We start from the raw sequence: 24854 nt of genomic DNA on the forward strand, positions 1-24854 counted from the left end.
AAGACTTATAATACAGAATGCAGAACAGCTACAAAATAATTCGATATTAGGTATCTACGCATTTTTCGAAGCATTCAGAATTTTTTTCAATGGAAATACCCAATTTCCATTGGAATGAAAGGCACAAGCAGAACATCTTACTGTTTCAAATTTTATTTCAAATAAATAACCATCTTTATCTTGACTTGTCTCCATCAAGTATAATTCGTGGACCATTTTTGCTTACTTTAATAGGTACTATATTCCAATAGATTGCACAGGGTGGCCATGTAAAAGAAGTTACCTAATTATCTTCTCTATGTAGCTATTTATGGTGGTACGAGGAAATTTTGGCTCGTAATTTAAATGATTTTAAATGGCGAATAAGATGAAAGAAAAATTTCTGTGACGGAAGAAATGGCAAAAAATAAAAGGAAGTTTCACATTTGATTAGATAATTTTAGAGTCCAAGGTCACTTTAAGGTCATATTATTATGCACGCTGAAATGCACTGAAAAGAATTATATAGTAAAAAAGCAGAAAAGTGGCATTTATAAAAATAATTTTCTTCCATTTTAGGTACCATTTGAAACCATTTAATTTACCTATGAAAATTTTCTCGTACTACCATAGCTATTTAGAGAACACAATTATAATAGTGAATGTATACATAACTTGGGATATTGCTGAAAGGATTACACTAAGAACTGTAAAACTAAGTGTTTCGAACAGAACATTGCCAAAATAATTATTAATTAAACGGGAATAATTAAATGTTAATAGTTAACATATTACGTTCATAATATCTGCACACGTTAATAATAACAATCTGTACAATTTACAATAATACAATATTTCGTAAATTTACAACGAAACTAAGTGACTTTGTTAACCACAGTTTTGACCAATGTTCAAATATTTTCCATAACTACCAAAAGCTTTAAATAGACCAAACTAATTCGTCATGTTTGCCCTTCGGCTAGATAATCGATTACACGAAGGGTGCTGAAAAGTGAAATTGAATTTCTCGTATCACTTGCTTTAATCAATAACACACTTTCAGCATAATTACAGTCCATTTTTAGCTGCGTCAATATACCTCGGATACTATTTACGTGGAACACTGCACTAGTTTTTCGTTAGAAACGTGTAAATTCACGCTCGAAATTCTGTCCAACAATCAAAACTGCCCTTTTTCCCGCACCGTTGTTATCATTCATAATCACATATACAATTTGAAGCAAAATAAAGAATTTAAAAGATTCACATTCTCTTCGCGAAAAAGTGAGAAAATATGAATACCTGTTAATCGTACAAAATTAATACTTTTCAGCAACCCTAGCAACCTCTAGCGCGGGCGACGATATAGCGAGGTCGTAAATTAAATCATCGAAATTCAGGACTGATTGGTGTTGCCGCACTTATTCCGCTTTCGATTTGCGCAAAATAAAAGAACGACGACTTATGACTAACGGAGTTTCATTTACAAATGGAAAGTCTGCAAATGTCAATTACTATTTGGTACATTTGGAGTGTTTCCTTGTATCCGAATAGCCACTAACGGTTCAGAAAAACTCACTTGAACGGTAAAGCTGTTGCTAGCGGGTTTCAAACGTTTCTTCGTACGGCAATGGCCGAAGTTTCAAGACTTTAACCCCTGAACGGTCGCATTTTTACAACTTGACGCGACAAAACTGATCAATTTTAGTTTTCTCTCAATTATTTTCTACGCGTGTAGAAATAAGTTTCTCGTTATTCGTGATATTGTAACTCATGTTTCTGCCACGATAGAAAAAATTAGGCAATATGGAAAATGAAAGAAAACAATTGAACAAAATTGCATTCATTGGACGTTTGACACACGGGCGTGAGCGTTAAGTACAGTAGTTAAGGGGGTAAGTCATCTTGAGACGTCTAAAAGTAGGTAAAGTTTGGGAATTTTTTTCATAGGTAACTAGTAAATGACAAATTCCAATTTTTTTCAAGGGATATAAGTGTAACTTTCAGCTTCTTTCTGGAATTTTTAAAAAGTAAAAGTGTTACAAGTTTGGAGAAATTATTGCGAAACTTTCTCTGCGAGAGCATCGATTACTGGCCGCTATCGTCGGCAAGGATTGGAAGGCCCTCTTCTGGATTTATGAATAAAAACGTATTATCCGCAATACAGTGTACGCGTTTAACAAAATTGTAATTACTTCAAAAAAAAAAAATTAAAAAATAGAGATAACAAAAACATCGCGTGTAATACATTTAAATCCTCTGAAAAAATTGAAACTCTTCGTCTAGTAATTACCTAATAATAAAAAAATCCAAAAATTTCGCCAATTTTTAGAAACCTCGAAACCTTCTTAACCCCTTGAACTGCAATTTATTTTCAGGCAGCACTGCTAGGTCAGACAATTTAATTTTCTTAGTTTTAAGACGAGGGATTGATATAGAAACTTACGGGTTCGTTGCTCAAATAATTTGTTGTTAGTAAAAATAATATTTGTTTCATACACGTACGTGAAACTCTTCAATAATGTTTAACAAAAATATTACAGTTCTAGTATTTGAACGAAAGAAGTATGTGTTACATATACAGGGTGTCCCGTAACTCCTCGAACACCCGGAAATGGGGGGTTCCTGGGGTGACTCTGAACAACTTTTTCCTTTACCAAAATGTTGTTTGAAGCTTCGTTTTCGAGTTATTAACGAAAAACACTGGCCAATCAGAGCGCGCGCAGAGCCCGCGCTCAGGGACGAAGAACAGAGGCTCACTCGCGCGCGATCGAACAATGCGTACGCGTTAAAAACGACCTTCGATATTTTCTTCACGATTCCGACTAATTGCAGTTTTTTCAAAAATTTATACAAATGTCGGAATGACGGCAAAAACCAATTTCTCTAAGCCTTATAAAAATAGCGGTGCAAAGTCACGCGTACGCGTCGTTCACGATAGCGCGCGGGTGAATCTCTGTTCCTTCGTCCCTGAGCGCGGGCTCTACGCGCGCTCTGATTGGCCAGTGTTTTTCGTTAATAACTCGAAAACGAAGCTTCAAACAACATTTTGGTAAAGGAAAAAGTTGTTCAGAGTCACCTCAGGAACCCCCCATTTCCGGGTGTTCGAGGAGTTACTGGACACCCTGTATATATTTATCCTCATTTATATTCGGGTTTATTTTAAAGTACTAATAAACTTCGAGTGTAAGATACAACACCTCCGAAAAAGTATATCACTTCTATAGACGGATATCACTAGTAAAATAGCCGCTATTGCACTTCATTGGTATGTCGTGTCGTGCATTTACTTTACGCGATACTGGCTGCATTCAAACTGTTACTAGAAGCATGCAAACAAATGTATCAAAGCAAAAGACTCGCTACGACTTACATACGCTTCTCATTTAAAAAGCTTCAACTCTGAATAATTTCCGACGAGTGCAGCTCGTCATTGCCAGTTTGCTGAAGAAAGTCCACGACGAGCTGGACTCGTCATTTCAGTTCAACTGCTGATATTTCATATTCAACTTCGTCTCCTGACCGATTTCACGACCTCGCTATATCGTGGCCCGTGCCACAGCAAAGATAACTTGGAGAGATTAGAGGGGACAGGCGTAAAAATGATCAAAATCGATTTCAAGACGATATGTATACTGTATTCAGCCCAGGAGGTAAAGATTGCATGGGCGTGGAAAGAAAATCGCAGATTGTCGCGGTATTTGACAGCGTGGGGAATGGCGCTATTTTCGACGAGGACGGTGCAACAAGGTCCGTGCCGGAAAAGAATTTCGCAGGAATTTTTAATTAGTGTCGCCCGAGACGTAGCCCGCGTTTAAGTTTCCAATTATTTCTGCAGACTGTCCTACAATCAGATTGGAGGAATTTGGACGGATAATCCCACGGGGATACCGCTGATATGGAAATGGGACACCGTGGAAAAGAAATCAATAACGAAGACCGTGCAAGTGGTGAGAATATATAGCTACATTCATATATTTATTGAACTTTCGGCATTTTCATAATTACAAGTGTTATTTGAGAGGATAATTAGTTGCTGGAACTAATTCGCTGGAACTAAGTAGGTTTGAACGTATTGAAATTGAAGTTTACTTTTTAAATAGAGAACTGAAACTCGTCTAAACTGTAGATTGTTTATTTACAAAGAGAAAATATGGGAAGTACAGAAGTTGCGTTATTTAAATCTGGTTTTTCTATGAAGCGTATAAAAAGGAATCGTACTTCTCCTTTATCTTAGCCCAATTGGAACTCTTACTTATTAGTTTCTTCAACCTGTACCCCGTAATAAGTTAAGACTGATATAATGAACCTTTTGTAAAATTATATCTAGTATTATTAACACACAAACAAATGAAGTGGTCGTAAGAAAATTGTTTACAATTAAGTTGAAAATCATACGTTATACACTTTCGTTCATAAATACACTACCGGCCAAAAGTTTGGAATCACCGAGCATTGCAATTTACAGACAAATTTCCAGAAAAAAGTCAGCGAATTTTTTATCATTCGAATCAATTGATATGAGATATATTGGTAAATGTAGAATTGAGATAAACTTCAAATTAATAAAAAATTAGCAGCAGATTTAATATGGATGAAAAGTAAGAGGTGATTCATAGCACGAGTATTATCGAGCCCCCCCCCATGCCAATACCATTGAATATGGAATTCGATAAATTATGGAAATTCACAACTAAACGCAGAATGTGATCAAATAATTCTGGAGATCAAAATATTGGAAGTTTTCTTGCAAATATTAATTTATGCTTCGGTCTTAAATTTAACTGTGAAATCATTTTTTCTTCATTACCCAAAAAGTGAAACTTTGCATATTCGTGGCTTGGAACTTCTAAATATCCATTTTCATTTAAAGTGCTGTCATAAAAGTAAGATCCTAATATCCTAATAGTGTCATTGATTACACCACACCAAATATTGACACGAAAATGACTTCTTTGTAAGTCGTTGAACTTGCCTTGTCAACTGCTCTTATTTAATATAAAAGCAATTAGTTATCAATTGAAAAAAACTCATGGTATTGTCATTATACGAAGAACGATCGAGCCATCGTATTGCCTATAAGAAAGAATAAAATTTTGTCCTCTTCCATTTTTTCCACAAATCTACCACTTACGAGAAAAATGGTGGAAACTAGTAGCGCGAACACCTTGTATATTTTTACTGCTATACAGTGTGTTAAGAAATAAGTAACTTATGAACAAATGTATGAATCGATCTGAAATTTTCAGGATATTAAGCTCTTGCTTATAAAATATAGAAACATTAATATGGCCATCAAGGTCCCCTGACCTTAACCCCATAGAGAATTTATAGGGACAACTGGTACGCGATGTTTACGAGGATTGCCGTCAATTCAGTAGCACAAACGAGCTCAAAACGGCAATTATAAACGCTTGCAATCGCGTTACGGATCGGCAACTTATGGATCTTGTAAAATCTATGCCAAAACGGATCACTTTCTGAATCAAAAGTGGCGGAAGGCCTATTAAATATTAATTTTCATTTTTGCCTTGATAAAAAATTTTAAATGACCTATCATTTCTTAACGATGAAAAACTGGCTACGTTCGGAAAATAATTCCTAATTCTTTTTTTAACCGATGCTTCTAAATAATATTTAACAGAGAATTTTATCAATATAAGAGCTTAATATCCTGAAAATTTCAGATCGATTCATACATTTGTTCGTAAGTTACGACAATAAATGTAGGTGAACCTATCATTTCTTAAAACACTGTATTATACTGCTATTGCAATAATCCAACCTCATCAGAAAAAGACACAAACGAATACGAATAAGTAGAACATAACTTCCAAGATTCGTTACAAATAACACGATATTTATATTCTCATCTTTTCTCAACAATTTAGATTAGGTTACTTACTTTACAGCTCTACGCCATTGTTAACCCCTTTACGTATAACTTCTTTTCCTGATTATACATCTAAGCGTCAGCTATTTAAAATTTTAGTATGACACTAAATAAGAAAAGCTGATGTATTGCAGATTAAGTAATTAAATACAATTTTACGAATTAAATCGAAAATTGGAATTAAAATTAATTTTTGTTACCGATATAAATGTTCTTATCAGATCTTGACCAAAATCTGTAGCACGAGTCTGACTCGTTATTATACGGCAAGGGGTTAACAGTTCATGCCGAAGTAAATGGAAAGGAAAAACGCATAAAAGAAAATAAGAAAAGATCACTGTTTATTCGATACTTATTTGTTAACTCAGGAAAAATCAACAATACGCTTGGAACAGCTTCTGCATCCACCCACAGGGGCAATATTAATTGGGTAAGCATATTGGAGAAAGCATTTTCTTCAATACGATCGATGCTTACGTTTTATGTACGATATGTCTAGTACCGGAAGTGACAAAGTGCCGAAATCGTCTGCAAGATCGCAGGATGGAATAAAAACGGCCGTGAATGAAAACTCTGATATTTTCAATGAGAAGGAAAAAGAAGTGAAATCCAAGTACGTTAGACGAAAAAGTCGAAAAATTGTTGAACCAAAAGGGTTACTTACTATTGTAGAACTCACGAATTTTGGGCCGTTCGAGGCCACTGAGAAATCAACTCTTATTTTATTTAAAAGCTTCAACTGTCCCTTCCTCCGACAGTAGATAAACTTTCTCGTAACGTAGAATTACTAACAATAAGGTTAGGAATAAATAACAGCAGCATGGCTATCTCAACGTATTGACGTCGGATCGTTTAGAGCAGAGCTGCTTAACTTCTTGCTCACAAGCAAATTTCCCCTCCCGAGGTTCCCCCACTATGCGACTGAGATAAAGGTGTAATAAATCAAATCATTGACGTCGGATCGTTTAGAGCAGAGCTGCTTAACTTCTTGCTCACGAGCAAATTTCCCCTCCCGAGGTTCCCCCACTATGCGACTGAGATAAAGGTGTAATAAATCAAATTTTCAAAGATATGGCCAAAAGAACAGATTTTGCAGTGGTGATTGAAAATTTACCGTCAGTCATCCACGTTACGCAGTAAAATTTGCCGTAACGAAAGGGTTCACGTAGTATAGAAATTAGAAAAATATTAGGCATATTTTACTGCACCAAACTAATTAGATATGACATCTGTTAAAGATACGCTGAAGACACTTGCCACTTCAAAGTGATTTGTTTGAAGTTAAACGACTATATCAGCTCAAGGATTTTAAGTCGAAGGAATATAAGCCTTCAATTTTTTGCCAATGCAAAAACCATCAGGTATGACAGCAGAAGCAAAGATTAGCCTTCAATTTTATCCAAACCGCAAGTTAACGTTGCCGATAAATTCAATTGCAGAATAGAATTGGGTACGATGTTGAATCTAAACATGAAAGTAGCATCCTATTTCGTCAACTCGAATTCTATAGAAAACATGCTGAAGTAAGTAACAAATGTACAATACAACTGATGTATCAATTAAAATAAATGCATTATTCTGTCTGTAACAGATGCAAATTCGAAAATGTATTGTCACCTCATTTGAAGTGGGACAACAGCAGTATGGACGATATAGCTAAGGAGTTTCAAAAAGTTAGACAATCGGCCAGAGAACGAAAATTTATGATGAATAAATACAGGCCACTCTTGCATGTCTGGAAAATGTCAGGAACTAGATGTCGTCCACTGTAATTTCGATTAATTTCCGCTCCATTATAGCAAACCAGTTCACCTTACCTTTTTGCGAAAATTAATGTGACACATGACAAATAAAGATGAAATAAAATATGTAATAGTATGTTGATTAATTTTGTAAACGCAGGTTATATATAAATATCTTGCACTATTTTTTATTTTACATGTACCACACTACCAATATTTTTCTTTTCATTACGTCCAGTGATGTGTAATACAAACATAAAATATTGCTTCGTAATTGTGACGCAGTTTTCATTCCATCAGACTTTCACACCTCTTCTAACAGGTAAAGACCCATACCTTCTTAAGCCTCTCAAGAATCCCTAATAATTGCTTTTTAACCTAGCAACAAAAGCTGTTGACAACATCGATGGTAACCACGTAATTAAAAGATCTTTCCTCAATTTCATGTACAATGGGGCATCGAGCACACTAATTACAGCCTACCTGCTTTAAGATCAAGCACTCCTACCTCTTTCCGCGGTCGCCACGAGTATAGTTGGTGGAAGCGATACAGTGAGGTCGTAAATTAAAGCATTAAGCGACGACATCGATTGATGCAGTCGCAAACAGGTCCCTACATTGTTTGCGAATTGATATTTAAAATTTCTAATTACAATCTTTCATTTAACCCTTTCACTGCGGCAGATTTTACTATGCAACGCGTGCGGCAGATAAAAATCTCTCGCGTAAAATCTTTCGTTTTAGATTTTGCTTTACTCGATTAAGGTGGAAGTATGCAAAGGATTAACTCTTTCGATACTAACGACGACTATAGTCGTCCATCGTTCAACGCTCGCTGTGAACTAGCGGCGACAATAGTCACCCATAAAGAATTCGCAAAAGGTAATATTAAGGGGAGTTCCCCTAGCGCCGGACGCTTAAGGTTTCTCTTAAATAAATTTCTTTACCTGTGCAAACTTATTTTTATTCCTTTTGTCTCCTCTAGGAGATACGCAGAATAACGGCTCGGTAGCGTTTCAATTATTGCAGATATAACTAATGTCCGATATTAGGCGCCGTCCGGCGTTAAGGGAACTCCCCCTATTAAGCAATTTTACTAAGTGTTATTACTATAAAAAGTGTTAAAGTATCATTTCTTCCCGCCAATTCTTTGGTTTGCACGGCAAAATTTAACTGCTATGCTCGTTATCCAGTGAAATGTGGTTCACGTCGTAGCTGTCTCGTTCAGTGGTAGCGTATTCGCGATAAAACTGTCCGTTCAACGGAGGCATAGTGGCCAAAGACGAAGCCGTATCGAAGGGGAAGTGCTTGAGAAACCTCCAACAGCACGCTGCGAGCAATTTTTCGAAGCACCTATAGGCACCAACAGCGACGAAAGGGTTAAGATACACGGTATTAAGCCTCTGTTGTCTCCCGTTCAACAGTAATTTCCGTATTGGTAAGAATTAACCTGCAGCTGCCGACGATTAAGGCGCAGACAAATTTTTTAAATATACTGCAATGAAAGAAGCAATTGCGAGTTGACATCGAACGGCCCTGAGCAAGGCTTGAGCTCCTTATCTCCCTCGAATTGCTGTTTTGGCGCTCTGATTACGTGTGCTTTGACGCCTGATTGATTTTACTACCTCGCTACATTGCTTCGACCGACTATACCACTCCACTACGCTTTCTCTCTCCGCCACTTTCCTAGGAAGTCAATTTAGAATATCAATTTATATTTCCTCTCCTTAAAAACACCACTACCAATGCTTGCTCTACCTTAACTTTCTGAAGAGAATGGAATTGGTTTCCGGAATCAGAAATTATTACTATTTTCAACGCACACGTATCAACATTATTCACACCAAAATCAACTACATAACATCGTAATCGTTTGTTAACCCGATCAATTCACAGTTATCTCGTTTAACCCTTTCGCGACGGCGGAACTAGCCATCAGTACGCCACTAACGAACGAGTCGTCGTGCCATTAGTGCACACCGTACGCGTTTAGAGTGTCTCGCGTTTTTTCAAATCTTAGAGGATTTCGTTGGAATAGCAGAGGACTTGAGGGTGTATCGGATAAAGGGAACGTTGTTGAGGCCTTGTTCTGTCTTTTAAAATAAATCTTCACTTTGAGTTGTCGAGGCGCGAGCCAATGCGACGCGTTTAGTGGATGCCGAATATAACCGGCGCTAGCTAGTGTGAAGCATTTAGCGGATGCGGGATATACCCGGCGTTAGCCAGTGTAAAGCATTTAGTCGATGCCAGATATAACCGGCGCTAGCTAGTGTGAAGCATTTAGCGGATGCGGGATATACCCGGCGTTAGCCAGTGTAAAGCATTTAGTCGATGCCAGATATAACCGGCGCTAGCTAGTGTGAAGCATTTAGCGGATGCGGGATATACCCGGCGTTAGCCAGTGTAAAGCATTTAGTCGATGCCAGATATAACCGGCGCTAGCCAGTGTGAAGCATTTAGCGGATGCCGGATATAACCGGCGCTAGTCGCGAAAGGGTTAAAAAACCAAATTTGTTCCGAAACTCATATCAGCTGTGCAGTATGTAGGCCGAAAATATCGGTACGTCGCGTAATCATAGTAGTGTATTCCTATTTCACCTGTATTAAACGTAACTGTACTACAATCCGTGTAATTTTTACTACCCCTGTATTAACGTGTTTTAATTTAAGTAAGTAAAGATCTCTATTTCACGTGTATTTATCTCTTCCCGTTGTATCATGCCGAAATTTATTATTGTCGTCAGCAACCTAGCAATTTGTGAAGCCATATCTTCTTTCAGCAAATTACTTGGGTAAATGTACTTAAATACTCCGGTATCCGTGTATTATATTAAAAATTACACGAATTAAAACACGGACGCGTATTTAAATGCACGTGAAACGGAAATCTAAATACACGTTTCGCCGTGTGCTGAAAATCGTAAATTAAAATACGTCAATACACGTGTTTAACACGATTTTATTATAATTCCCTAATGCACGTTAACACGTTCAAACCTACGATCTCTACTACAAATACACAACGTCAGATTCCTCGTTTCCTTTTCTTCTTTCTTGTGAAAGGATTTTTTGAAAATGGTTCTCATAGGATAAAATAGATCATACTCCATCTTAAGAAACATATCCTTTAATATTCAGCGCTAATTGTTAGCATCCTCTTAGTACTTAATTTTTCTTATTCTGAAGCTGCAAATTGTGTTCTCTTTCTAATTTTTCTTTTCTCCAATTGACTTTATACACGCATGTTCCTCGAAAGCCACGTTTCCCCAAAATAATCGAGAAACAACGTAAACACGTTAAAGGGATTAAGAAGAGGGACGCAGGATTGTACAAATAAAAATGAGTATGTAATTAAAATAACGATGAAATAATCAAATCTTGGTGTATACATTCCTCGCGTCAGTGTAACAATGTATACATACAATGCAATTCACGTACGTGCGTACTATCGCATATGTATTCACGTTCAATTCTCCATCATAAGTTACATTAAGTGTACACGTGTACGTGTGGTCGTGTGCATACCAGCGTGTGTAAAAACACATACTTCATACGTATCCCCCCATGTTCGGGGAATATCCTCTCATCGAAAACTCTTAAGTACTAGGTGAACAAAGAAGGCAAAAGGAGGGGGTAAAGGGCAAATGAGAGATGACGAGAAAGACGGATATCTTGGGAAAGAAATTTTTGAGAAATAAATTAGGGTTAGATCGTTAAATAAATCGAGGATTAGGTGTAATCCTTTCGAATTAGAAAGAATGCAAGGAGAAAGAGAAGAATAAATAAGGCGTACAAAAGATCGTCGCGGAGTTTCAACGTCGACGTATGACATCGGACATAAACAACGCGAAGCTTGTGCCGCATGAAGCATGAGGTACAACGAACTTGAAAAAGGGGAGTTACAATTTCAAGCTCGCGATTTCAAGTATACAAAACGTATGAATAATCGAGTGTATACACACATTGTGATCGGAGGCGGCGGAATTCGGTCCGCGCCCCGCGTCGCGAAGGGCCGTCTGACTACTTTCGACTTATTTACAACGCCCTCCGAGACTGGTCTGGTGATGATCGGTGAACCTCAGCCGCACAGCACGTCGCATCTCGTCTGTAACCACCGTTCTATGTGACATTAAGTAGCTACTATTACTTCTACGGTACGATCGTGACGTGCCATGAAGTTGTCGGTCCGCAACGATTCACATTGAAGAACGTTCCATCGTTACCAGAACATATCGGAATTTTTTCCATGCAATTGCCGTTCGTATGTACGTATGTATAAATAGAAATTGTGCTACGACCGGGATATTCGGCGATTTCAAACAAGCTGGGGAATAAAAGTTCGTTGAAACAGAATGACATGTAGGAACGTGCTCCAGAATCGTCGCTGTTGCGATTCTTCGATTCGCCCTCCTTCTCTCTTTTCCTCTCTCCCATAGAGTCGCGTTTCTAGTGCACTTATTTACACGGTACTCGAGGATTCTGCCCGTTCTTTCACTCGAATACACGAGTTCGGTCGAATAAGAAAGGCCGGACGTCTGATTGACTAAGATTCGTCTAAGGAAAGAGACTCGAGGGAAAAGAAGCTGAATTTCGAACGGGGAAGACTGTTACGAACGAACGACAGAGGAGAACGAAGAGAGTGTCCGAGAATGTGGCTCGAACACGCGAGAAATGAAATAATATTCCAGCATGGGTGTCTGTCCTCGAGATCGGCCATCCTCGAGAAATCACTATCTTTCGTTCTTCGCCAAGCAATCTCTCGTCGTCGCTGTCTCAATTGGCCACCTTGACGAATTCCGGGTTCGGCACGCTGCAGTTGTCCGTCGCGTATGCCGGATGGACGAAGCCGCTACCAGCAACGCCGACGTTCTTCCGGTCGACAGCTCGCACCCTCACGAATAAGAACGCCGCGACCAGCGAGGCGACTACCACTACCAGAAGAAGCATCACCAGACCGCCAACGAAGCCTGGCAAACTCATGCAGATCGTCTCGGGATCCGCGGAGGCGCTCGCGTTCTGGATAACCACCGTGGTGTCGTTGCTCGAATTTGTTGTGCCTAATGCGAAGTTCACGTCGCCCGGTGCAACCACCTGAATGGTCCTGGAGGTGTTCACGTCCGTCATCTCCTGGGCTGCTCGTTTGTACACGTGCGTGGAGACCAAGCTTACAGTTCGATAGATGCTCTGGAAATAGGGTCGAGGAAGTAGTTATTGATATCGTTATAGAAGAATTCGCAACACGTTTCAACTGGATAATTGCAAATTGTAACGCGCGAGATAATTGAACACCGCTGAAGAATCGACTATTTAAAAAAACTGTTAAAGAATTACATAAAAATATGCAGTTTCTGTGCTAGTTTTATTATGTAAATCAATATTGTTCTCAATGCGATTGCCACTGCAATATGGCGACAAAATAACGAATTGTACAAGAGATACGAAAGAAAGTATATGGAAGAAAAGTAAGTAGAAATATTCATTTCTGCTATCAGTTTACGGTAGAATTGTTTATTACACGTTCAATCACTCCTTTTCCTAATTTAAAAACTTATTACAATCCAGATCGAAAGAAATCAGTAATATTCTCTAAACTGCTAAGGAGCAAAACTGAACACTGAAATAGCAAAACCGCTAAATTTAACAAGTTAATTTCGGTAGCACGTTTAAATACCCCCTTCTTTCTCACAATCATTCATAAATAAGACGTTTAAAATCCTTTTTACAAATAGTCTATCGAAATATTTCTTTCCAAACGTAACTGAATTTGTTTAACACAAACAATACAAAAATCTTGCACAGTATTGAAGGCTTGCTCAATCACAGTGCGATTTCGACTCCAAACTTCATCGGTCGATATAAATTACCTTTCGTTCTATTATTCCACTTCGAATCACTGTTACCAGAGATTACACAGGTAAACGTAGATTACTTACGGAATCATGGTCTTCCAGATGTTCCTGGTCATCGGATCTTCGTCTTCTAGCACCTCTAAGCTCGGCTGGAAAACCTTCAACCGACCTCGGCCGACCTCCGAGGGTGGCCAGGTTACCCTCGAGCTCCTCGGAACTGGCGGTTCCCTTTCTCTTCACGGTCTGGTAGGCCGCTGCCGGGTGACCAGGAAGAGGAGGTGGAGGAAGGTGAATGTTATCCTGCGGACTCTGTGGCGAGCTACTTGCCGTCGCGTCGCCCGGCGTCGAACTCGGCGAGGAGGATGAGGTTTGTGCTTGTGGCGCTGGTACAACATCCGCATTCGGTTCGCTGTTTAAAGATAAACGTTCACTTTTAACATACAGTAATATCGAGCCAAGAGGAAAGTCAATTATTTCTAGTCATTTTTGTCGCAACACAGTCGCAAAATTATGCAAATTAATTTTGTCTAGTTGAAGTTACCAAATAGAATATTCTGCCTTTAACGAGATCTAGTAAATCTACTTGATACTTAAATACTATTCCGTAAAAAATTCTTTGTATTTGTCAATCATATCCGAGATATAAGTACTGTAGAATGTCTAAGATTTTTCGTGTAATTTATTCATGCGCTGATCGCAGGTGAAAAGTAAGACTACAATATTTCCCGTGCATTAAGCCCGAAAAGAACGTTTTATAATACAAGGAGCAGAGGCGTAAAAAAATTACAAGAGAAAAACAAGACTGCTTTTCGCTGAGGCAACACTAAAGGCTCAGTGGCAAAAACTCTTGTCGCTTATCCTATATAACCCTTTCCACCTTAGCCAACCTTCGCTGCGTGTTAGTGGCACCTCTAGGTGATACCTCTGATCCTGGTAACCAAGAAGGAGGAGCAGACGTATCCTTCGCGCAGCGTAGATCGCACTTTACCAGCTTTCAAACATTCTCTTTCTTTCCCTCCCATCCCTGTAGTCCTTTGAGGCTAAATCTAAAGCAAAGCCTGGCCTAGGTACCGCTTGAAGTTCTTTTCGAAAGGACCTTTCGCCACTTTCACGTTCACGACAGTTGCAATCATGTGAAATTAATAGCAGTACTAATTACAATTTGTAACTGTAAAATATTCATACAGGGTGTCCCAGTTTTTTCCGATCAAACTTCGTCAGCATATTCTGTGGGTGTAAGTAAGAAAAAAATCTTGTATAAACGTAGGTCGTTTGGAAATTGTAACACAATTAGGATACGAAGTAGGAGTAGATCAGCGATATACACATCTACATACAGGGTGTCCCAGGTTTTAGTGGCCGAACGTTGTCAGGATATTCTATGGGTGGAAATAAAAAAAACTGTTATACAAACATACACTACCGGCCGAAAGTTTGGAATCACCTGCCAATTTATATTAACATCGAAATTGATACTGTGGTGACCAATAGCACTTTACCTCATTTCGATTGATTTGAATGATAAAAAATTCGTTGGAAAATTATTATAAGTGCTAACCCTTTTGGGGAATTTTTGTGCAACTTGCAATGCACAGTGATTCCAAACATTTGGCGGGTAGTGTAGGTCTTTTAGAGCTTCGTTAAAAAGTTACAGCAGTAATACAGTAATAGATCATCAATATTTGCGCGATACTTACAAGATCGCGTAATGAATTGATACGAAAAATCAACGATGCATTTACCGAAATGAAACAAAATAGTAACGAAATTTGCAGAGTAATCTGATATCTTCTGATGTTTTCTGATATCAATCTTGCATTGCCATAAACGGTGGACATTTTTGAGATGGAGTATTAGTTGCTTTTTGCATAAACAGAGTAAACGTAAATATTGCTGATCTACTTCTGTATTACATCGCAATAACCGCGAGTCTGCTATTGTTCCCCTCATTTCGTATTATTGTCGTAACTTCTTAACGAAGCTCTAAAAAACCTATGCTTGTATAACATTTTTTTTTTTATTTCGACACAGAATATACTAACAACGTTTGGCCATTAAAACCTGGAACACCCTGTATATAGTCTATTTATGCAAGCTGAGTTTACGATCTGAGGTCGTTGAAAATGTTAAATGTAATTTCTGCCAGCGCCATTTTTGTCTTGTATCGTAGTTGTTGTCTTTCGTATTTCGTATTTTTGTTATAACTTTTTAACGAAGCTTCGAGCAACCTATGTCTGTATAACACATTTTTCTTAGTTATACACGTAGAACATACTGGCAAAGTTTGATCGGAAAAAATCTGGGACACCCGGTATACATAACAGATATACGAAAATGACTAGCTTTTTTCGAATTAATAACACTTTTCAGCATTAATCGATTAAATTCAAAATGATTTTTTGTGACTCTAATTTCATTGTTAATTTAGATTCATAGTATTATTAATGCAATACTAACGCGATTACTGTCCAAAGACAAAAAACTAGGTTTGCCATTTATAGGCGTTATTCTTTGCATTTACAGTAACACCCTTAATTTGATTCTCTCTGTAGGGATATACCACTGTATCAGAAAACTAAAGAGACTGAATTTTTCCCTCGAAAACTAATGACAATGCTAAGATAAAATACATCAGCTAATTAGTATATCCTTACTCTACCTTCGAAATAAGTTTCAACTCGCTGACTTCAATACGTGTGAGTTTACATTATTTTATACAAGTACACGTTGTGAAAATAAAGAATATAAAAATCGAACCTAGATGCTTCAGAAGAGTAACGAGACATGCTATTTCGAAAATCTCGTGTTCGTTGAATAGTTGAACACAAGAAACTTGCGTCACTGAATTTTCGATTCTCCGCAGAGGTGTGATCAAGAGTCAGCTTCTACGAGTCTATAGAGCGTGAATCACAACTTTTCATAGCTTACTAAAACGAATAGTATCTCTCAATCAGCTTCGCAAACAAAATGTCACAGTAAAGTATTTCAGCAAATGTAATCTTTCATATGTTCAATATTAATTTCTGATCACGTGTAAACTCAGTTACACTCATCTTCCACCATTTCTCAATTTTTCAAGATTCTTTCTCAATTTCGCACAGTGTTATTCAACATCCCTTTTGCCGTGGCTTGTCGGAATATGTACTTCCGAAAATTGTTATAAAAGTGTACACGTTCACAAATCGAGAATTACTCTGAAAATAGGATAACGAATTCAGTTGATCCTAGCTGACGTGTGCATCGGTGAACAGTGAACGCGTTAATTGGCAAAGATTACTGTAGTCGAGTTAACAAGTTGGCCATTTAACCTGTATGCTCCAGCCGGTCCACTAGGATGTCGGGGGTCAGCGAACGCGGGTGGCACGCCGTATTCAGGTACCGGCGGCGCACCGTATTCAGGACCAAGGCTCTGATGAACTGGCGCGCCGTATTCCTGAGTGAGACCCGCGGCAGGAGCGCCATACTCGAGGCCAGGGTGTCCACATTTCGGCTCCGGACAGTTGTAACGGCAGACTTGTATCACGCATTGGAAGTGAACGTTCATGCTGTCTGGGAACTTGAACGCTTGGAAGTAGGCGAAACTGACGACGGAAGCGCTTGGACCGAAGTTCTTTATCTTCTGGAACCTGTGGTCGAGGAAGAATCGTAAGTAAACGGGGGAAACTTGTGTGAAATATCGTAGAAAAGTAGAGGAAGGACTTTATTACTCACCTGGACATGATCTTCGGCCTGACAACGCAACCATACTGATCCACCAGTTGAATAGGCGCTCTCTTGCCGTCGTGAGCAACGCAGTTCCTCACCAGCATGTCGAACTTGTTCTCGTCGTCCTTGATCGCCAGGACCATCGTCATAGTTTGTCCAATTTTCACTATACCGGACACTTCGCTGGCCCACGGTCCCTTGCCAACCTGAATTTGCATCCAGCATTGCAAATTGTCACCGAGGAAATTGGCAGTGACAGCGTGCAACATGTCAACTTGGAAGGGTCTGAAGGTGACCGCCTTTTCGTAGAAATCGTACCAAGTGCAGCGCAACTTCCTCGCTTGATCCCACACTTCCTGCACGTACGGGTCGTACTGAACGATTATAGTGTTCTCGACGTAGCTACCGGAAGGTGTCGGGGCTCCGTAAGCCGCCACATTGTGGTTAGCCGAGGAGCTCATTCCGCACGAGTTCAAGAAGATTTCGAAGGTCGCGCTAAGATGACCCGTGCCTGGTTTCAAGTGGACGCAGTGCGGATCCGAGTAGAAACCCTTGCTGAAGATCATACCGTAGAACGGCCTGTCGAACTCGATGTTCACTCGCATGTGCGTCTTCTCGCACTGCACCTGAAGGTGCTTTATTTGAGGCGTATCTGGAGAGGCCAATGGCCAATTCTCCTCTGCGCCGTGTGTCGCCGGAGGACCATATTGCGCCGGTGGTCCGTAAACGGATCTGTGCTCCAATGGCAGGGCACTGCTGTCAACCAGCGGAGATTCGCAGTTCACCTTCTGAAAAATATAAGAACAAAATTACTTAGCTTCTTTTTTCCACGTTTGTAAAAACCGACGGAAAAATTTCAAGGGACCCAACGGGAATCGAACCCGGGACCTACGGCCTAGCAAGCCGAGGCTTTGCGCGTTACGCCAACCACTCCCTCTATATTGTCCCCCGTCGGTTTCCTATTTGGGTATGGAGGCCCCGATACTACACTCGGCCATCCTGAACTGACATTCGCCCTCGAATGTCCTCAGTGCAACACAACTCAACACTTTACCTAAGTCGTATATATTTTTCGTTTCGGAATATGTAGAATTTTTTCTTTGGGTGTATTGACAAATGTTTTTTCATTGTGAAAACAAATTTGTCACAGAATACTTGCTGTTTTTAGTGTAGGAACCTAGGGAAAAACAATGAGGGACCCAACGGGAATCGAACCCGGGACCTACGGCCTAGCAAGCCGAGGCTTTGCGCGCTACGCCAACCACTCCCTCTATATTGTCCCCCGTCGGTTTCCTATTTGGGTATGGAGGCCCCGATACTACACATTCGCCCTCGAATGTCCTCAGCGCAACACAACTCAACACTTTCGGGCACACTCCCCCACACAGTGGCACACAGCCGAAACAACGCATTTTTGGGAGACGTGCAACCCTCGAGCTGCTTTCATCTCACAGCGCCTGGGGCTTCGTGCAGCCGTAGATGCCTCCATCCCGGACGAGACCCCATTTCTAGGAACCGACGGAAAAATATTGAGGGACCCAAGGGACCCAAATATTGAGGGTCTATTCTCTATTCTACTTATTTGGATATGGAGGCCCCGATACACAGTTGTGGAAGCACTTCATATCTATGTCTTCATATCTATGTTTCTATCAATTTTACATAATACGATGGGTGCCTACACTCATGTGCATCTAGTATGTATTAAATACGCAAACTGTACATTTTGTAGGATGTACTGCAGGAAGATAATGTTGATGTAGAATGAGAATTGAGGCGTCGCATACATACGTGACGGTGGTAACGAACGTGTTAATAACAAAGATAACGTTTTGTGAAGTCTGCTTGAAACGAAGTACGTTTGAAGTTTCAATTGTTACCTTCAGTATCCTTAAATTTATTGACAAATACGTAGGACTTCATATTTTAAGCGCATAATTGTGAAATATATTTCGAAACACTCGAAAGAATAATAATACAAAGTTATGAATTATTGGAAAATCATTTCGTCTATCAAACTTTCCTGTTTTGCATAGAATAATATCATGATTATTAGTTCGACGTAGCAAGAAGTAAGAGTAAAATGTATTTTAAATTATGCTACAACTTATGCGCAAAACAATTATTTACCAGTTATTGATTAATAATTTGATAGTTTGAGCAGAAATTTATACCAAGATATGTAATACGCGTCTGTTATCTTCAGCGATAATTGACCGCGGCTCGAGCGCAGCTGATCTCAAGATAGCTGCGGTCACTTGTGCAATGTTCTACCGCTGAGGATGATTGACGAAATTGTTAATTAAATAGCTGTAACAATAGTTGAGCGAATATCGTATTTATAAAAATTGATATCCGGGAGCATGCAAATTTAAATATAATAATGCATAAATAACTAGAAATCTTCTACAATAAAATAACCAGGTCACTGTACAAATTATGTAAAGTGTAACGATAATTAAAGATGAGATTGAGCATTAATAATGCTGAAATAAATTCAACAACAATAAATTTATTTATGTTAATTTTCGACATGGCTATAATAGTTATTCAACTATTATGTAAAAATTTGGATTAACATTATTTATATTAGTTATCAGAGTGTAAACCAAGTCCTATTCTTAGCTGTGAAACTGAATAAACATATAAGTATGTTTATTACATTAGTTATCAGTTTATTAATTTATACATCATCTGTTATTTAGACCAGCAGTATCAGTACAAATATGTGTAACACGAAAAGGAAGGAGTCCATGTAAAACACAATAAAATCCACTATCGTCTACTAAGAAAATTAGTATTCTGTGTGTAAATTAGCAATTAACAACAGTAACTTGAAGAACATCAAGGAAATAAAATGTAAAAGTAGCTTCAAAGTAGTCACAGACATAAATCGTCAGACTACTCGATTCAGAAATTGCATTATCTAGTTGCCATTGTCAAAAATTAATATTTACTCAACGTACCACGAAACGAAATTTCAAGTCAAAGCGGAATCTCCTAAGAGGAGGAATCTCCCAAAGAGGAATCTCCTAAAAATAGCGGGAGTAACTGTTAACCAAAAAGAACGGCGCATTTTATAACAGACAAATGCCCTTTACAAGGCCCTACACGTATGCAGAAAGTCCGGTTGAACAGGCTGCGTTTCGTAACAGCTCTTCTAAACCCATCTGCGTGTCATAACAACATACTAACCGAAAATGTAGACGAGTAACACGGTTATACACCGGAAAATAAGGAACGCTCTTTCACCGTTTCCCTCTTCTGCCTCTCCTTCCTCCTTATTGTTTTTCCCTCCCTTTTCGTTTCATTCTTATTTTACGACATCTACAAAACGGCGTTGAAACGCTGCTCTTTCTAGAATTACAATGAATGACAATGAGCTCGACGGGCAGCTCCGGTTCGTTCCACCGGGCACAAGAAAGAAGCAAGTTCCATTAGGAATTCCACGAACGACGTACTCCGCGGCGATCTTTCACGGAATACCAATCGAACGCTGGTTACGGTGCTCGAGATTCTACAAAATTGGGCTATGAATTGTCGGATCGAACCGACCTTGAACACGACCGATCCGATCTCGGTGGCTCTACTTTACCTTCGATCGGTACCGGAGGAAATCGAAAACGAAAGGACATTTTCTTCAATTCCCACGATACTTGAGAAATATCCGTAAAAAGGCGGCAAAATGGTACTTGGAGAATACAAGAATATCTCGACGAATGTGTAAAAATCCGATTTTTCTTTAACGACGCAGTTGCAGTTAATAGAAACGTTGAAACTGTTTTTTTTACTGAAGTTCTTTTACGAGCACCTAAATGTCACGTCAAGAAGAATTATGTACGAAAGAATTGCAGCGTCTGATGGAAAAAAATTGAAAAAGCTTGGAAGTGAAATTATTGTAAACGAGCTGATTCGCTGGATTGGAAGTGACATTGTACAGCTTAACTATCATGCCAGTCACGGATCGAACTCGACACATGCTGGCGCCTATTACACGGGTTAGAGTTTGTATTAATAGCGAGTGACTGGTTTGAAAGTGACCGAAAATAAGGGTACTGTTATACCACAAACGTTCTCCGAATCAAATCGATCGCGTGCGCGTACATCGAGGATGTCGACAATTCTGACCAACGCCCACAGATTTTACATTCCAGGTTACCTCGATTGACATATGTACGCACGCGACCGAATTATGCGCTATAAATTAACTCGTTCCAAATAAATTCACGCTTAAACTCCTTTCTCGGCGCCATGGCGCATTCTAAACCGTATAAAGACCATACGATAACACACTTCCGATATTCCACTGATAAATCGATCAGGTGTAGAAATGAATTCTCTCCGGCTTTTGGGTGTAATCAAAGTTTTATTTAAAAAGAACGAAAACGGATCGATCACCTAATTAATTTCCATTACTGTTGTTGCGTCGTGCGCTTCGAACAAGCGGTATGTTCGAGAGTGGTGGCGCAGGTTCGTGTTCGCGATGGGTTGTTTGCTGGTATGAAGTCGTGTTGCGGTGAGGTTGCACGTGTTTTGTTATGTTAAATGAAAATTTTGACGAGTGGTAGTCCATTTTCCCTTTTTGATCTGATGTGCGCCGCGTTGGTGCGCTTATTTATAAAAAGGTTTAGGGGTAGAAGGTGGTGGTCTCCGCCAATGGGAACGGGTCTACCCCCTTGGACGGTCCTCCCTGGCCCGCGAGCATGCCGCCCACCCTGGAATTTCCAAGTTGGCAGGGTGGCGGTATGTCGCGATGGCGGGGAGTGAGGCCCAAGGGGTAGCCCGCGCGCAGCGGGACTTTGGGCGGTCAGGGAGACGCGAGAGGTTTTATGACATGTCTATGTCTATCGAATGTTCACGAGTGGGCACCGGGAAGGTACATGGCCCGCAGAAAAGTTATTTTTCCGCAGCCATAAAACGCTTCCTGGGCTTCGTGGCCAATTTGAAAGAAAAATGAATTAACGCGAAGAAGAAGAGGGGCGCGTTCAAAAATAGCGTAAACAGGTGTCCATGGCATAAACCCATTCCCTAACAATTGTTGACGAACTTTTGCCGTTTTATCGGAAGCTTGCGAATACCATCGCGATATGAACTCGGTGAATTATGCAGATACCTTGTTATTCGCTTATTGCTTCAGTCTCCATCGTTTAGATCGCTAGTGCTGCGAATATTTTGCACCTTCGAAGGTGAAAGGCTGCTAAAATTAAACGACATTTAACCTGACAACTTGAAACACTGTTCTATCGTAGAACGCTGCATTTGTTGGGAAAAAAATCAGGAAAAAGCATCACGTATAGATACGGTCAAAAGTAACTGTACGAGCGCAGTCGTGTTTCTCAAAGTACACGAGTTCCTGTTACAAAAGAATTACGAAATTGAAGCGCCTTTTCCTGGCGACTACTCTGTGTTCGTTGTCCCCATCGCGATGCTCTGTTATACGCGATAAAACCATAAGTTACGTGGTAACGCGACAAGCGATCCACAATCTATGAGCTGCGATCGCTGTTGAACCGGGGGCATTTTTTCCAGAAATACATCAACCCGGAATATTGATAAAACTGATAAAGCTAAACCAGTGCGTTTCATTCGAACGACGAGGAAGAAGCAATCGTGATAAATCGAGTTTCATGAGAATTCGATAGAAAGCATTATAGAATTTATAGATCCGCAACTTTTCTACTCTATTACGTTCGGTCAGTCCTGAAGACGAAACTATCATTGGACAGAAAGTAAAGGCTAAAAATTAACCATCCTTTTTACTTAACGAATTCTGTACCGTATATCGCTCATACGTGGATCACAAACAGAAACGCATACAGAGTCACTTACCTTTTAAAAATGCATTAAATAAAGTGAAAAATGTAAAATTTGATATAAAGGATATGAAGAATGTGATTTAATCAAGAAAATAAAATAAAGTCGGAAATAAAAAAGTGTTTGGTGTATACAAAAAGTTAACTCAAACTGACCCGAGATAGAATGTGATATAGAAAATCCAATATAGAAAAACTAAGAATGATTAAAGGAATTGCTTGTGTTTGTATATTGCAACGCAGTATCTCTGACACCTCGAAATTTTTAATTTATCTATTTTTTTTTTTTTTGTATTAGAAGTAAAATCTTCAATTAAAAACGCTGTACTTTACTTGAATGGATTTTGTCAATTACTAACATTTTGCAAAATCCAATATTGACTCGACTCAAATAATTCTGACACTGGGAATTCGTAGATCAAATAGATATGCTCAGTTTCATATTCATTTTACAAAATCTTCACTTTTACATTTCTAGATTTTTTCATTTTTAGGTTCTAAAGGTGAGAAATCACACTTAAAAATTTACACTTAAATTCATTAATTGATCTATTTCGCACTGTTAATTATGCAAAATCTGAAGAACCCTTTGCGCTCCTTTGTCGAGTGTGACTCGGCATCAATTTTATTCACTATCTCTAGTCACACTCGACATTTTTAAATATATATTACATTTCGCAATATTTCTTTTGCAATTAGATAAGCAACATTACATGCACGTGTATGACCCTTTTTTGTAAAAAGAAGTGCAATTGTTACAGAAAAGTGTCCTTTGAGGTACTTTTTAAATAAAACACTTAAAATATCGCGGAGTTATTGGAAGGAAAATGAGAAAAGGATTCAGAGTGCAAAGGGTTAAGAATAAAAGATGTAAATTAATCTACCGGGAAAGTGTCATTTTACGAATATCATTATCGAGAGATTCTCTAAGGAGAAGAATTAAAAAAAGCTGATTCACGATGAACAGGGAAAACGCAGTTGGTGACTGACCGATATACCTGCGCATACTTGTCCGCTTCCTTGTTCTACTTGCAACTGCACCCGATCTGCTCTAAGGATTTTCTGGATAGAAAAGTATCGCGGAACCGGTCGACGCGTGAAACCAAATCGTCCAGCAATATAGCGTTCATTGTGAACAAGACCGAGCCGTGACTGAACACGTTCTACTCTTCTGAGAGTGTCTTGAAAACGTAAAGGCCAGAAAAATTGTCCAGGAAGCGGTAACTTTGTTAGGTATATATGCAACAGTTTCCATCGTTTCAATCGATGGCACTGAAAGAAGAATTGTATATTTCTTTTTTTATTTAAATTTTCACAGTTGACCTTTGTTACACTAAACAGCATCGATACACGGTGAATGCGTTCGTCTTTTCTTTTGGGCGTTACGACCGTGTGACTAATGCAGTCGCTTGCTGGTGTATCGCCACAGCGGAACAGCCTCCATCGTAATTCTCCTGACAATCTTTACGATTGTCAATGCTCGTGGTTGTGGCGATGAACTTTCGAGCTTTGCGGATGTTTGCACGATGTTGTGCCGTCTAGATACTGGTTCGAAGGACCACCCAAATGATTGGGACTTGCAAAAACTGATCTATGGTATCGCGTGATGTGAGCTGGTTGCTCCTTGGTTCTCCTTGTTCGTGGTGGTTCAAAGACTACTCGACGGCTCACTCTCCGACGTCGCGTCTCGGACGTCCGTGAGAGGGATTTTCGTTGGGACACGCTGATTGGTTAATGGTGAACAATTGCATTTGCCAATCAGCGTGTCTAATATCGTCTTTACCGCCCTTCCAGTGCGCAATTAGCGCGCTGTCACCTTGGAAGGGTGGGAGACGGTCGCGAGGGGTGGGCGGAAAGTCCCAAAAATCTGGAA

General features: G+C 39.4%; 2 protein-coding genes across 2 annotated transcripts in view; one reads left to right on the forward strand and one right to left on the reverse strand.

Moving 5' to 3' along the window:
- The first annotated feature begins 3607 nt into the window (after positions 1-3607).
- Positions 3608-7644, forward strand: LOC108573589. Its single transcript, XM_017936052.1, has 7 exons — positions 3608-3729; positions 3818-3929; positions 6241-6302; positions 6372-6485; positions 7111-7233; positions 7312-7395; positions 7464-7644. Exons 1-7 carry the CDS (start codon positions 3608-3610, stop codon positions 7642-7644), a joined length of 798 nt encoding a protein of 265 aa, XP_017791541.1.
- Positions 7645-12387: 4743 nt separating this feature from the next.
- The window catches only part of LOC108573648, a 35731-nt gene continuing 23264 nt past the window's right edge, over positions 12388-24854 (reverse strand). Inside the window, exons 3-6 of the mRNA XM_017936123.1 lie at positions 17175-17956; positions 16772-17089; positions 13548-13872; positions 12388-12798 (exon numbers count right to left, since the gene is read on the reverse strand). Of these exons, the coding sequence (XP_017791612.1) occupies positions 12388-12798; positions 13548-13872; positions 16772-17089; positions 17175-17956 (1836 nt within the window). The remainder of the gene's footprint in view (positions 12799-13547; positions 13873-16771; positions 17090-17174; positions 17957-24854) is intronic.

The sequence above is a fragment of the Habropoda laboriosa genome, unplaced genomic scaffold, assembly GCF_001263275.1.
Source record: "Habropoda laboriosa isolate 0110345459 unplaced genomic scaffold, ASM126327v1 scaffold128, whole genome shotgun sequence".
Classification (NCBI taxonomy): Eukaryota; Metazoa; Arthropoda; class Insecta; order Hymenoptera; family Apidae; genus Habropoda; species Habropoda laboriosa.

Excerpts from the sequence above, each read along its gene's own strand:
- LOC108573589 (XM_017936052.1), top strand. The coding sequence starts at position 3,608 with ATGTATACTGTATTCAGCCCAGGAGGTAAAGATTGCATGGGCGTGGAA. Across the intron at positions 6,486-7,110 it reads GAAAAAGAAGTGAAATCCAA|ATACGCTGAAGACACTTGCC; the intron begins GTACGTTAGACG and ends CATCTGTTAAAG. Across the intron at positions 7,234-7,311 it reads GCCAATGCAAAAACCATCAG|AATAGAATTGGGTACGATGT; the intron begins GTATGACAGCAG and ends ATTCAATTGCAG.